Source organism: Citrus sinensis, chromosome 7 (genome assembly GCF_022201045.2).
Source record: "Citrus sinensis cultivar Valencia sweet orange chromosome 7, DVS_A1.0, whole genome shotgun sequence".
NCBI lineage: Eukaryota > Viridiplantae > Streptophyta > Magnoliopsida > Sapindales > Rutaceae > Citrus > Citrus sinensis.
In genome coordinates this window covers 24,010,043-24,023,171 of record NC_068562.1, presented here as the reverse complement: position 1 = coordinate 24,023,171, position 13,129 = coordinate 24,010,043, and the positions used below count along the sequence as shown (strand labels likewise).

Genomic DNA, 13,129 nt, shown 5'->3' with positions numbered 1-13,129 from the left:
TCTCATAGTCTAATGGTTGATATTGAAAGTCAAAGCATCATTTCATAATGTTATATCATCCACCATTAAATTGCATGAAATAAATAGTTTAATTTTTTGATAAAAATTTAAATCAAAATATTTCTCACTCTATAGTTATATAGACATATATTTTTCGATAATAATTGGTGAATAAAATATTTCTCATTTGTTGTGACTCACATAGTATTATTAATAAAACACATATAAAATCGTTTATTACAATGCTTTCTATTATCATTATTGTTTAGGTATTAATGGTTTGTAATTAAATTCATACAATAAAAATTATTACAAGACTCTGTGTTAAATAGCCTACTTGATTTATATTTTATACTTAATGGTAACTAATTTTGGAAGATTTATTTAAAAGAAATTATCATATTACAAATTTAAAGGAGGACTGAAAAGTAATTTTAAATAAAATATACTATTTAAGTGAAATTGTTTCAAACTCTAAGGGTGGTCACAATTATTTTACAAAAATTATCTATCCACTTGAACGGTTACCATTATTTTTAAATTATTTTTTTAATACAAATATTGTATATCATTGATTAGATCTAATGGTTCATAATTAATACATTATTGATGCTGTAAAAAAATTTACAGCATCATAGAGGAACCCAAAATGAAATATTATTATATTGTAATTGAAAATTTTATACATAATAAGAAAAGTATAAGTATAATGATTTATTTCAATGAATTGATTCTATGATTTTTTTTTTTAAGATAGAAGTGAATAAAAAGGTAAAAGTTCATTTAGTCCCTATATTTTAAGATTAATGTCAATTTAGTCCATGTATTTTTAAAAATACCTAGAAACATCTCTGCCGTTAAAATATTGATATCCCTACCGTTACTTTTTTTTTCTTTTGACTTACTTTTACAATATTATCCTTTTATAATAATTTTTTTTTTTTGGACATTCATAAAAAGAAAATAATTAAATTACCAATTTAACCCTAAAAAATAAAGATAAAAATTTTATATTAATTTTTAATTGTCAAAAATTATATGCAAACTAACAAGTGTGCAAATGATGCTTGCAAAAAAATTAATATAATTTCTTTTATTTTTTAGAATTAATTTAGTAATTTAATTATTTTCTTTTTATTAATGTCCAAACAAAAAAACTATTATAAAATGGTAGTATTGTAAAAGTAAATCAAAAGAAATAAAAAGTAACGGTAGGTGTATCAATATTTTAACGGCAGGATTGTTTCAAGGCATTTTAAAAAATACAACGACTAAATAAACACTAATCTTAAAATATAAGGGCTAAATAAACTTTTACCCGTGAATAAAATCCAAATTAATTTTGACCCATCTATCCCGCTAAAATTTCTAATTCGAATGGCGATTTAGAAAAAAGAAAATTACTCGAAGTTTACCCGGGGTCGAGCCCTTGAGGACCACTGAATTGTTGTTATATATGTAACAATGTAAATTATACACACACATTTAAAAAAAAAAAAAAAAAAAAAAAAAGGGGGGGGGGGGGGGGGGGGGGGGGCCAAAGCAGCTCCAATTTTCACAAGCAAAGCAGCTACATAACTTATAGAACTTTAACTATGAAATACTTATGGAATTTCACAGGAAAATATCTTGAAGTTTTGGGAGTTTGGCAGTAGGGAATGAACATTGGCCTAAGAACATTAACAGAGAATCCAAAAGGATGCCCGAATCCCACAAGACACCAAAAGTAACAAACATAAACTCTGATCAAAATTTGCTACTCATGGCTATCATGGGACTCACAGCTATCGGCAGATCCTTCAAAAGAACTCCAGAAATCATCAATCTTCTCGATTATCTCACCATCCTCCAAAAAATAACTTCCTTCAGTAACAAATTCTTTTCTATTGTCATTAGAGAGCTCAATCTTAACGTTCTTTATGCAATGCGAAAGAACAGATCGGCAACAATGAGTACTCTTGCCTTCATATATAAGCAGCTTCTTATAGAAAAAGTGAAACAAAAATAAAAGTGGTAACTGTTAAGCAACATTTCTTAAAAAAATTTAGAAAATAAAAATGAAGAAATCCACCATCTGGATTAACAAATTTCCTCTTGCCAACAGAAGTTTTTAAATTTTACTTCTACTAATGTTAAGGGGAGATTTGCCTAGGATTTTTAGGTATCTAACCCAAACGACTAGCCTAATGGATGGAGTGACCCATCCTACTCATAAACCAAAGTAATTCCCCTTTACTAGACAATATGGGACACAACTAGAAAATTCTCTAGACGAAACCACCGCCAAACCCCCGTCCTTGTTGTGTTGCAGAAGCGTCATTTGTTGTGCTCTGATGTTAATTGTTTTACTTAAAGCAAATGCGGAATCAATGCGCACCAAATATTTACAGAAAAATAATGACACAAGAATTTTATTTGATTTAGTAATAAAGCCTACATCCATAGAGGCAAGAGATAATAATTGTTTTACTTAATAAAGTACGAATTTGACTATCTCACTTCCCAAATACTCAAATATTTTAGTATTTTCACTCTCTTAAGAGAAACAATCTCACCAAGACACACATTCTCTCACATCTCTGCAAATAATGCAGAACCTAACAAAGCATCCAAGGAAATGCTCTCCCAAACTTTTTAAGAGCTCACGTGTAGATGTTCTCTTTCTCTGGACTCTTTCATAGAAAACTCTCTCTGCACTCTCTCAAAGAGCTTTTCACCTAAACTCTCACACTCTACATTTTGGAATGTCTTACTAAAGGAAATGTCTTGATATTTATAGGAGAGCTTCACCAAGTATGCAGAAGAAAAATCTTTAAAATTTGGCACTATTTTCTTCATTCGGTGCCAACTTTTCATTTTTCTTCATTCGGCACAACTTTTTCAAATTTCAAATTTTGTACCTTGCAATTTCAAATTTTGTGACCATTTTTATTGACTTTTCAACAATTCTCCACCTCGATGAAAATTTGACCAAATATGAGTCAACTACCAACGAACCATCATCCTTAAAGTAATCTTTCATTAAAGATCCAAAGTAATCCTCCATTGAGGTCTTCTGTGATAACCAAAACATGATATTTCTTGTAAAGAATCAAACATATTATGTTCGAATAAAACGCATAAATGTGAAATATCATTATATGAGAGAGGTTATCGAGAACAATGTTGTGTTATTGAAAATGATTGATACTAGAGATAACCCATCAGATATGTTGACAAAAGTGATTTCTGGAATTAAATTTCAATATTGCTCGAAACTAATTCAAATACTTTGAATGTGTTGAATTTGAAAAATTTTGAACTATAGTTGGCTTGATCCCAGATTTTGGGTACGCAAGCAGTCAGAGCAGCACAACCATTTTGGATCCTTAATGAAAGATATTTTTGGGGATGATAGGTCATTAATAATCGACTCAAATTGTGACAAATCTTCGCTGAGATGGATAATTGTTGAAAAGTCAATAAAAGTAGCCGCAAAATTTGAAATTTAGAAAAGTCGCACCGAATGAAAAAAATAAGAAAGGTTGGCACCGAATCAAGAAAATTATACTATTTTTTTAAGACTTCTTTGTTGCATGCTTAGTGAAGCTCTCCTATAAATACTAAGTAATTTTCTTCAGTGAGACATCCCAAATTAAAAGTAACAATTCCAGTGAAGAATTGTTAAGAGATAAGAGAGTGAGCAATTGAAAAGTGTGTGTAAGTGAGAAGTTTTTCCTTTCAAGTGTGTTTAAGAGTACTAGGTGTATTTAAGTTCTAGGAAGTGAAGTTTCTTTACTAAAATATTATACTCTACACTTGTTAGTAATACAATTATTTTTCCTTACTCTCGTGGACACAGGCAGATTACCGAACCATGTTAAATTCTTGTCCTTTGTTTTCCTTTGATTACTTGATACGCTTGATTCCGCATGCCACGCCCAACAAGTAGTATCAGAGTACAACAGTCCTTTTGTTTGACACGAATTATTACAAATATACAACACAAGAATTTGTGGAAAACTTTTATACTAGAGAAAAATCACAACTGCCTAGAACGACAAGGGAAAATTTACTATGTAAAAATTTATTACAATCACTCTTATGGTTTTTCTTACACTCAAAAAGTCAAAATCTCAATAACACCCAATCTTTCAATGGACCTACCATTTCTCTCACAGTAAAAATTATTGACTTGCAGAGAATTAATTGTTGTGCTATACAAACAAGTGAACCTAACCTTTACAAATCCTTATTAAAAAAGAAGGCATATTCCTAACAATTAAAATATTTAATACATAAGAAGTTGATAAAGTGCATATCTAAAATCGAAATGCCAATCCGATTATATGATTTTCCATAACTAATGAATGCATACCACGTCAAAGACATAAATCTACCTATCTTATCTATCTACCTCTATAAAGCTTGAGCATTTTTAAATTTTGTGAAATTAATCCTTCAAATGATAAAAAAAGGTGATGTACCACGGTGAAGGTAGACCCATATAGTTTTTTAACATAAACCTTTACACGATGCAGCGTTATACCTCTTGTGTTTTTACTTTTGCTCACTAACAAATCTCAACAACATTCTTCAACTATTCATTTAAAATTACAAAATACTAATAAAGTTTCGTCCTGAACCCTAAAATGAAAGAAAAGAATAAGCACTACAAATTATTGGTTGCTTCATAAGCTATTAAGACTAAACTATACTATTTACATTAGAAGTAATTATGCATATTATATAATAAATGTTTATCAAGAAATCTATATAAAAAAAAAACAAGGGAAAAAAAGGTAAAAGGAACATATCAATAAATTTAAGGACAAACAATCCATGAATGAATACAAGCATTTTCTCAAATTATGCATAGTTTCTTTGGCTTGGACTTGAGTCTCAAAAATCTTTCCCAAAAATGAAAATATGAAAACAAAATGAGCCCATCTCAATTGTTATTCAATGTCTACTTTGTCTACTTCATGATTGTCAAAGAAAAAATTAGTTATATACAGTGTTAATAGGCAAAAAAAATTTCATGATAATTATTGGATCTTAATTCTAATGATAATTGATCATTGAAGATATTGTTCTTGCTCATTTATAGCAAGATCCTAAATGTGATGCAAAATTAGAATAGTTATTTTTGTCGTATTTCCTTTTTCCTTTTAATTATTTTTGCCTTAAGGAAGATCAGGTTAAAGCAATGACAAGATTAGATAAGGTGTCCACAAATGAAAAAGTTAGTTGATTTCTAAAAGAAGCATTATGTAATTCTAATCCTTTACACTTCATTGACAGTTAGTATCTACCATTTGAAAAAGTCCCATTTTAACGAAAGATGTGTAAACATAGTGAAAGAAAGCTTCATAGCCAAACTATCTTATTACATAAAAATAGGGAACTAATATTGAATTCTCACAAATGAAAAATAATGCGTACCTGGAAAGAAAGCTTGCAGTAATCATAACATTGATACACTGTTGATAAGGTCCTTGCATGAGGTGTAATCCAGAGCAAGCCATCCACAAGTTCAACAAGTGAAATGTTTAGATATTCGGAGTCAATGGAAAAACACACATGCTTGTCATAAGTTAAGGGGGGAATAAAATTTCCCGCAATTCACTTGGTACAATCACAACCTTGAGGAAATTAACAAAACAGAAAAAGTCAGAACTTAATGATGTATGACCAACAAATTATTTAAATAAGATAGAAAATTTAGGTAACAGAGTTTGGAAGGAATAATAGACCTTGTGATTACATATCAAGTTTAAAACTTCGTAACGGTGATCAAATTTTGCAAGAAGTTCAATCAATTTCACGTACTTGTCAACATAAAACGTGTACTAGAATACAGTTTCAGACAGAGCCAAAGCATTTGAAGAGAAGGATACCATACTACCAGAAGTTTTGAACATGCTTAAATTTGGAGTGTTAAGCTTCAATTCAACCAATTTCTCAGTACTTGTGAGGTCTAATTTCTTAAAACGAGGACTTATAATCTTAACATTCCTTAACTTCCCACAATATTTTACGTACAAGTATTCAAGAAATGGAGGTTCAGAAATTTGCTTGCAAAGCCATTCATCTGTTATGACAACCTCACATAATTTCAATTCTTCCAGATTCTTACAAGGGGTCACAATGATCTCTCATGGTGTTTGTTTGGCTGTGATATGTACTGAATAAACATTCTTTCCATTGATATACACCCATTCAAGTCCATCACTATCATATAATATGAATTCCTTGAGTTTATTGAGATGGGGTAACTCTAGACATTTAAATCCTTGACAAGCAAAGATATTCATATGCTCAATCAAAGGACAACCAGCAACTAGATCGCAAATAACTTCATCATTTGCATAGACTTGGTTTGGACAAAATTTTCTAAAGGAAGATAAAGTCACTTTACTTCTAGGTGGTTCCAGTGTATACTAAAGTAACCTCAACACAGCCATTGATTTTGCATAAAAAACTATTTGAGGCATATTGTATTTCCTAGAAGGACAACGAACTCAAAATTGTAAATCTTTGACCTTACTTCCAACCGCATAGCTGAGGCACCTGTTTACATTCGATTCAAACTCCGGACCATCTGATAATGGTGCTACATAAAGCGTGAACTTTTCTAAACTAATGCATCCAAATGACAATTTAGAAAGTCTTTTCCAAGTATTTCAATATTCTCTTTTGATTCCTCAATCTTGAACTAGAGAGATACCTATGAAATTGTATACTCGGGAATATAAGCCAGAATTCGTTCCATGTTTTAGTCAGGACACCAGTTTGAACAACACGTTCGAGAGAGAGACATGACAGAATGTGATGCAATATTGATTCTGGTAACGAAGAAATCCTGTCCACATTAACATTGGGACTTGTCCTCTCCTTCTCCGTGCCAGTGACTTACTTTTAATTAAGTAGCCTTCATTTAGATTAAACAATAAGCAAGCAAGACATGATATGACATTCTAAAATTCTAAGGACATAAAATAATTAAAATAGAAAAAGATTTTACCGGCGATAGAACTTGGCTATGCAAGTGGCTTGTGGCGGCTGGCAGTGTTCAATTTCTGGACAGTGGATACCGGCGAGATTCTGGGTGCAGAGAAGGTTTTAGGGCTAGGAACATGGGTGACCGAGCTTTCTCCTTGTGTATTGTGTTATTAATTCGAGATTACTTTCTTGGGCTATTGACTTGGTAATTTTGGTGGGCTGTTGTTGTTACGGGCTTGGGGATCAACAGAGTAGTGGACTTAATTAAGAAAATTTACATATTTTAGTTTGAAATTATAGAATGTCAATTTTATCCCCGTTTGCGTATACATAGCATAGTATACGTGTAACAATTCTGAGTGTGGATGCTTATATGCAGATTTCAAGTGGATTCATTATTACACCATATTATTCCCCGTTTGCTCCAAGCATATCTCAACAATAAACGAATTCTGTTTTTACCATTTTTACAGGTACATGAGTAAGAGTTTTTAAGTCATTAACTTATCTACTCAGTTTTTACGGCCATATTTTGTCTCCCTCAAGCAAACTTCTGAATCGTTGAAGACTTCTTTGATTGGAATGAATCTTTATTATTTATACATTTACATACACGCTTAATTTTGAAATATTTTTTAAGGAAAACATTTCTTTGTTATAATGAATTATCCTTACAAATTTGTCAGATTAGTTTAGGAATTAGCCTCAAGTCGGAACCGATAAAAATATTATTTAATTGAGCGTGTCAATGGGTTGAAAATATGGTAAAATTTTCATTAAATTTTTTGTGCTTCTATTATGATTATCCAGGATTTGAATGCATGCATACATATTTCGATACATTGGGCTCAGAAGCCTGAAACATTAGGCTCACAGGAGAATTCAATTGGTTTATCAGAAACCCAAGACACCAAAAGAACAGATACATACTAAAATTAAATTTGCTAGTTCTTATCATCATACTCATCGTACTTGTCAAGATCATCATATTCCCCACAAAGACCTCCAAAGATCGTCAATTTTCTCCATGATCTCTCCATCCTCTGAAGAATAACTTTCTCTGCTGGTATATGTTGTTGGATGTTTTTCCGTGCACTCAATCTTAGCTTTCTTTATGCAATGCTTCCAACATGAGAGAGGAAGGCATTGGCAACAACGAGTTTCCCCTTCATAAACAAGGGTCTTCTTATATGAGAACTGAAACAAAAGGAAAACGGCAACAAAAAAAGTCTTACAGATCCAAATGTAAAGGAAAAAGAAAAATGAAAAACTGAGAAGATGATGCTGAATAGGATCGTAATGACAATCTGCTCTAACTTGGCAAAACTATACACACAAACACATACAAAAATGCATTCAGTCCAACATATAGACCTAAAGCTTGGGCATTTTAACATCAAGTGGAATCATGTGAAGGATAAAATCCACTACATACTGAGGTGAACCTATGCTCTCTTTCATTTATAACATAACCTACTTTAAACATGCATGCATATTCTTTTGCATTCTACCTTTTCTCAACAGTATAAATTTCCCCCAAAAAAAAAATTATCCAAACATAACACTACAACAAATTCAGGAAAGTCAGATATTGAGGTTTTCTTAAGTTGATTTGTTATGTTTACCATTAAATGATTTGTTATGTTTACCATTAACAAATTCATTAATTCAATGTCTAATCCAAGCTTGTCAAAGAATGGAAAAAACAAATTAACAGAAGAGTATAGAGCGGATCTGTTTCTAAAAATCAAATAAGTGGATTTCTAAAAATCAAATAACAGTAATAATTTTTACCCAACTGTTCACACAAAGGGGAGCTACCATTTGAAAAAGCCCCATTTAAAAGGTATGATTCATAAACAAACTATCCTATCCGTTCAAAATATGAAATTAAGTCTTGAATTCTATGAAATCAAAAATATCTTGTACCTGGAACGAGAGCTGGTAGTAATAAACATTTAGACACTCAATTGTTATGGTCTCTGCATGAGGAGTAATCCAGAGCAGGCCATCCACAAGTTTTGCAAGTGAAAATTCTAGATTTTCAGAGAGTATCATAAAGCTCAAATTCTTGTGATAAGTTAAGGGGGGATTTAATATTTCCCGCAATTCTCTTGGTATAACCACAGCCTTGAGGAATAAATTGGAGAAAATAAAAGTTAGAACTTCGTGATGCATGACGAATAAATTATTCAAATTAGATAGAAAATTTCAGGTAAAAGAGTTAGGAAGGAATAACATACCTCATGATTACACTGCAAGTTTAAAACATTGGAGCAAAGATTGAATTTTGCTAGAAGTTGACTGAATTTCAAGTACCATTCATTGTCAACAGTAGGAGAAATGAAGCACAGTAACGTTTGTGATAAAGCCAAAGCATTCGAAGAGAAGGAGTCCACAGAATTCCAACATTTGAATATACTTAAATTTGGAGTGTCAAGCTCGAACTCAACCAATTCCCCACACCTTTGGAAGACTAATTCCTTAAGACGAGGACTTGAAATATTAACCCTCCTCAGCGTCATACAATAATGTATAGCTAAGTACTCAAGAAATTGAAGTTCAGAAGTTTGGTTGTAAAGCCACTCATCCGTTATGGAAAACCCATATAATCATAACAGTGTTAGATTCTTACAAGGAGCCACATTGATCTCACATAGTGTATTTAGAATCGTGATAACCACTGAATGAACATTTATGCCGCTGATATACAACTGGTCAAGTCCAGTTTGATGAGAATATAATTTGATTTCCTTGAGTTTATGGAGACCAACTAACTCTAGACTTTTAAATCCTCGACAATTATCGATATTCATATACTCAATCAAAGGACACCCAGCAACCATATCCCTAATAACTTCATCCTCAACATAAACAAAGGATAGGCACTAGTTGGGACAACTTCTTCAAGTGAGAGGAATGACAGAATGTGATGCAATATCAGTGGTGGAAATGCAGAAATCCTGTCCACATTGACTGCGGAGTTCGTATTCGTCTCCATGGGAGCTACGGTAACTGTTAATTAAGAAGCATTCCTTTGGATCAAATAATTAAGAAGAAATGATTTACCATAGATAAATGCTCAGGGAAAAAATTTTAACTACAGAGATTTGATTGAGAAAATTTACCCGACGAGATAAGTTGGCTATGTAAGTGGCGTTCGGCAGTGTTCAATTGCCGGAAAGTGGAGGCCGGCGAGACTGTTCGGCAGTGAGGGTTTTCGAGCTAGGCGAAAGGACAGCGGCGTTAGCATCTTAAGAAAACGCCAGTGACTTGGTATGTTGGGCTGTGGATCCAATAGATAAAATTTTTCATTTACACATTTTTTTTAATTTGTAAATAGTTGGACCGAGCTTTCTTGAATCAATTGGTTACGATTATATTGAGAAATTCAATATCTAATCCATGCGTAGAAAGAATCAAATAACAAGCAGAAGATCATATTAAATATGAAAGCAATTATGAGAGTGGCTCGTGTACACGGCTACAAATATCATTAGTAGATTTCTTAAATAGTCGTTTATAATAATATAAAAATTCTTATGTGCGAGCTCACTCAATTTTTTTTTTTCATGCGAATACATTATTAGTATGATTTGATAGAATTAGTGTAGTGTGTCTGAACTAACTCTATTAAAGATAACAAATTGCAGCTTAAGCTTGGGTTTGTAAATTTATATAAGTTAATAATTATCAAGTTGTTATAATTAATAATGAATTAATAAAAATAATTATTTTAAAATAAAATAATAAATAAAAAATGAAGTAAATAAAAGCTTACATATTTAATTTCTTAGTACTGAATGTTCTAATTCAAGCACTCTTTTAATTAATTAAGGCTTAAGAAAGAGTTTAGTATTATACTTTAGGTTGAATCGTCATTCATTTATAAATTCAGAATTTAAGTTTTATTTTTCTATTATTTTTAGAAATTAATTTATTATTTTAAATTTTAAATAGAGGATCAAATCTAGCCCATACTTTTTTTCCTAAACCCTTGTCCAAGACCTCATGTGGAGGGTAGGCCCAAGCGTTTTTTCCGACTCTAAACTCTATTAAACTATATAGTTTAATAACGCATTTACGTGGCCAAAAATAAAAATAAAAAAGAGTTGAATTATTAGCACACCTCTAACATTCTTTTCTAAGATCACCCTATGTTATGTTAAACGTAACGTACACACACTCACAGCAACAATAGCGGGCCCCACCATTAGAACTGTTGTTGTGAGTGCGTGTATGTTACGTTTAACGTAACATAACACTAGCCTTTTTTCAAATCCCTTTTCGTATATATTCTTATCAGTTCTTAAACTAACATTTATTTGTTGTACTTTCTTAATAACCTTCATTTGTTAATACTTTTGGAAAAAAAAAAATTCTTCTCTTAGGTTCTCTCTCTGACCATTCTCCCATTTCAAACCACTTTCAATTTCGTCTTGACTATACCATTCATGAATTTCTAATTTTTATCTCTTTCTCTCTTTATTTTTCTTGGTAGGTAATAATCTTAGTATATATATAAAGACATGTATGCAAATCTGAAAGAAAAACTTGGCCTAAGTAGACAAACTTCACAAAATTATCTTTCCTAAAAAAACTTAGTTTATATTTAGATCAAACTCTTATTCCATGACAATTTATTGATTTTTCAAAATTTATAGATTTAATGAGTTTGTAATAGAGAAAAATTAAGAAAACATAGAAACTAAGAAAACATAGGTGGGTTTAATTAGATAAGTTTTATTTTTAATATAATTCAAATATAAAGGATAAATTTATAAACACGAAACAAGAAGGGTTTCATAAGAGACATTGAGGGGTGCCAATAGTGTCTTGAGAGGGTACCTACATAACAGAATGACTCTATGATAATAATCATCATTTATACCTTATATTGTTCATAGTAAGAGGAAATACAAGTTCGTACAAATGATTGTCAATATTATGAAAGAAGCATTTAATCATAATTTCTGACAGAGCCAAAGCATTTGAAGAGAATGTTACCATACTACCACAGGTTTTGAATGTACTTAAATTGGAGTGTCAAGCTTGAATTCAACTAATATCTCAGTATAGGGATGTCAAATAAATCTGGATCCGGCCCGGATCCACAAAGATCCGAAAGATTCGGATCCGGATGTGAAAGATGGGGATCCGCACGGATCCGGATACAAGTGCATCCAGAAAACTGGATATCCGAATTCGGATAAATGTTATTTAAATTACAAATTATATTTAAAATATATATTAAAAATTAAAAATAAAATTTATTTGTGGATTTATTATGTTGTTGTATACTATTCATGTTGAATTATTAATTGTTGGATTATGATTGAATTTTATTTGATATTATTAGGTAAATTATTGAATTTCATTTTAAATTAAAATTAAAATTAAAAATTAAATCAAAAATAAAAAAATTAAACTTTATTTGTGGATTTATGATGTTGTATCTTATTCATGTTGAATTATTAATTGTTGGATTATGATTTAATTTTATTTGATATTATGAGGTGAATTATTGAATTTTATTTTAAATTAAAAAGTAAATTAACATATACATTAAAAATGAAATAAAAAATGAAATATTTTATTTCATTTGTAGATTTATGAGATTACTTGTATGTTATTCATGTTGAATTATTCATTGTTAAATTATGATTGGATTTTATTTGATATTATTAGGTAAATTATTGAATTTTTAAATTATATATTAAATTATTAAATTTTAATTTTTACGGATCCGGATATTTGGAATATCCGTCCGCATCCGTTGCGGATATTACCCGCATCCGGATCCGCATCTTTTTTTACGGATCCGGATGCATATCCGGATGTAAAATTATTAATGCGGATCCAGATTTTGGCAACCCTATCTCAGTATTTGTGTAGCCTAATTTCTTTAAGTCGACGACTTGAAATCTAAGTACTCCTTAGCTTAAGACAATAATTTATGTCTAAGTACTTAACTATTTAAATCCTTGACAATGAATGATAGTCGTATAATCGATCCAAGAACCCACCAATTAAGATCCTCAATAACTTAATCATCTGCATAAACATAGCTTAGGCAATGTTTTAACTCCAATAAATCTATAGATTTAGCACAAAACACTATTTAAGGTAACTTGTATTTCCTATA

General features: G+C 30.9%; 1 protein-coding gene and 1 long non-coding RNA gene across 5 annotated transcripts; both read right to left on the bottom strand.

Moving 5' to 3' along the window:
• Positions 1–1,410: 1,410 nt before the first annotated feature.
• LOC107176488 (uncharacterized) lies at positions 1,411–7,184 on the bottom strand. Of its 4 annotated transcripts, none has more exons than XR_001507829.3 (3): positions 7,007–7,184; positions 5,425–5,624; positions 1,411–1,981 (listed from the first exon to the last, which is right to left on the bottom strand). It is a non-coding gene; the product is annotated as an uncharacterized LOC107176488 (long non-coding RNA). The 4 variants fall into 4 exon arrangements; XR_001507830.3 differs by having other exon boundaries at positions 1,411–1,962; XR_001507828.3 differs by having other exon boundaries at positions 1,411–1,978; positions 7,007–7,182.
• Positions 7,185–7,737: 553 nt separating this feature from the next.
• Positions 7,738–10,446, bottom strand: LOC102614469 (uncharacterized). The gene is made up of 4 exons (XM_006464943.4): positions 10,113–10,446; positions 9,228–9,999; positions 8,914–9,114; positions 7,738–8,181 (listed from the first exon to the last, which is right to left on the bottom strand). The coding sequence occupies exons 2-4, from the start codon at positions 9,507–9,509 to the stop codon at positions 7,969–7,971; spliced, it is 696 nt and encodes a 231-aa protein (XP_006465006.1). The 5' UTR covers positions 9,510–9,999; positions 10,113–10,446; the 3' UTR covers positions 7,738–7,968.
• Positions 10,447–13,129: the final 2,683 nt, after the last annotated feature.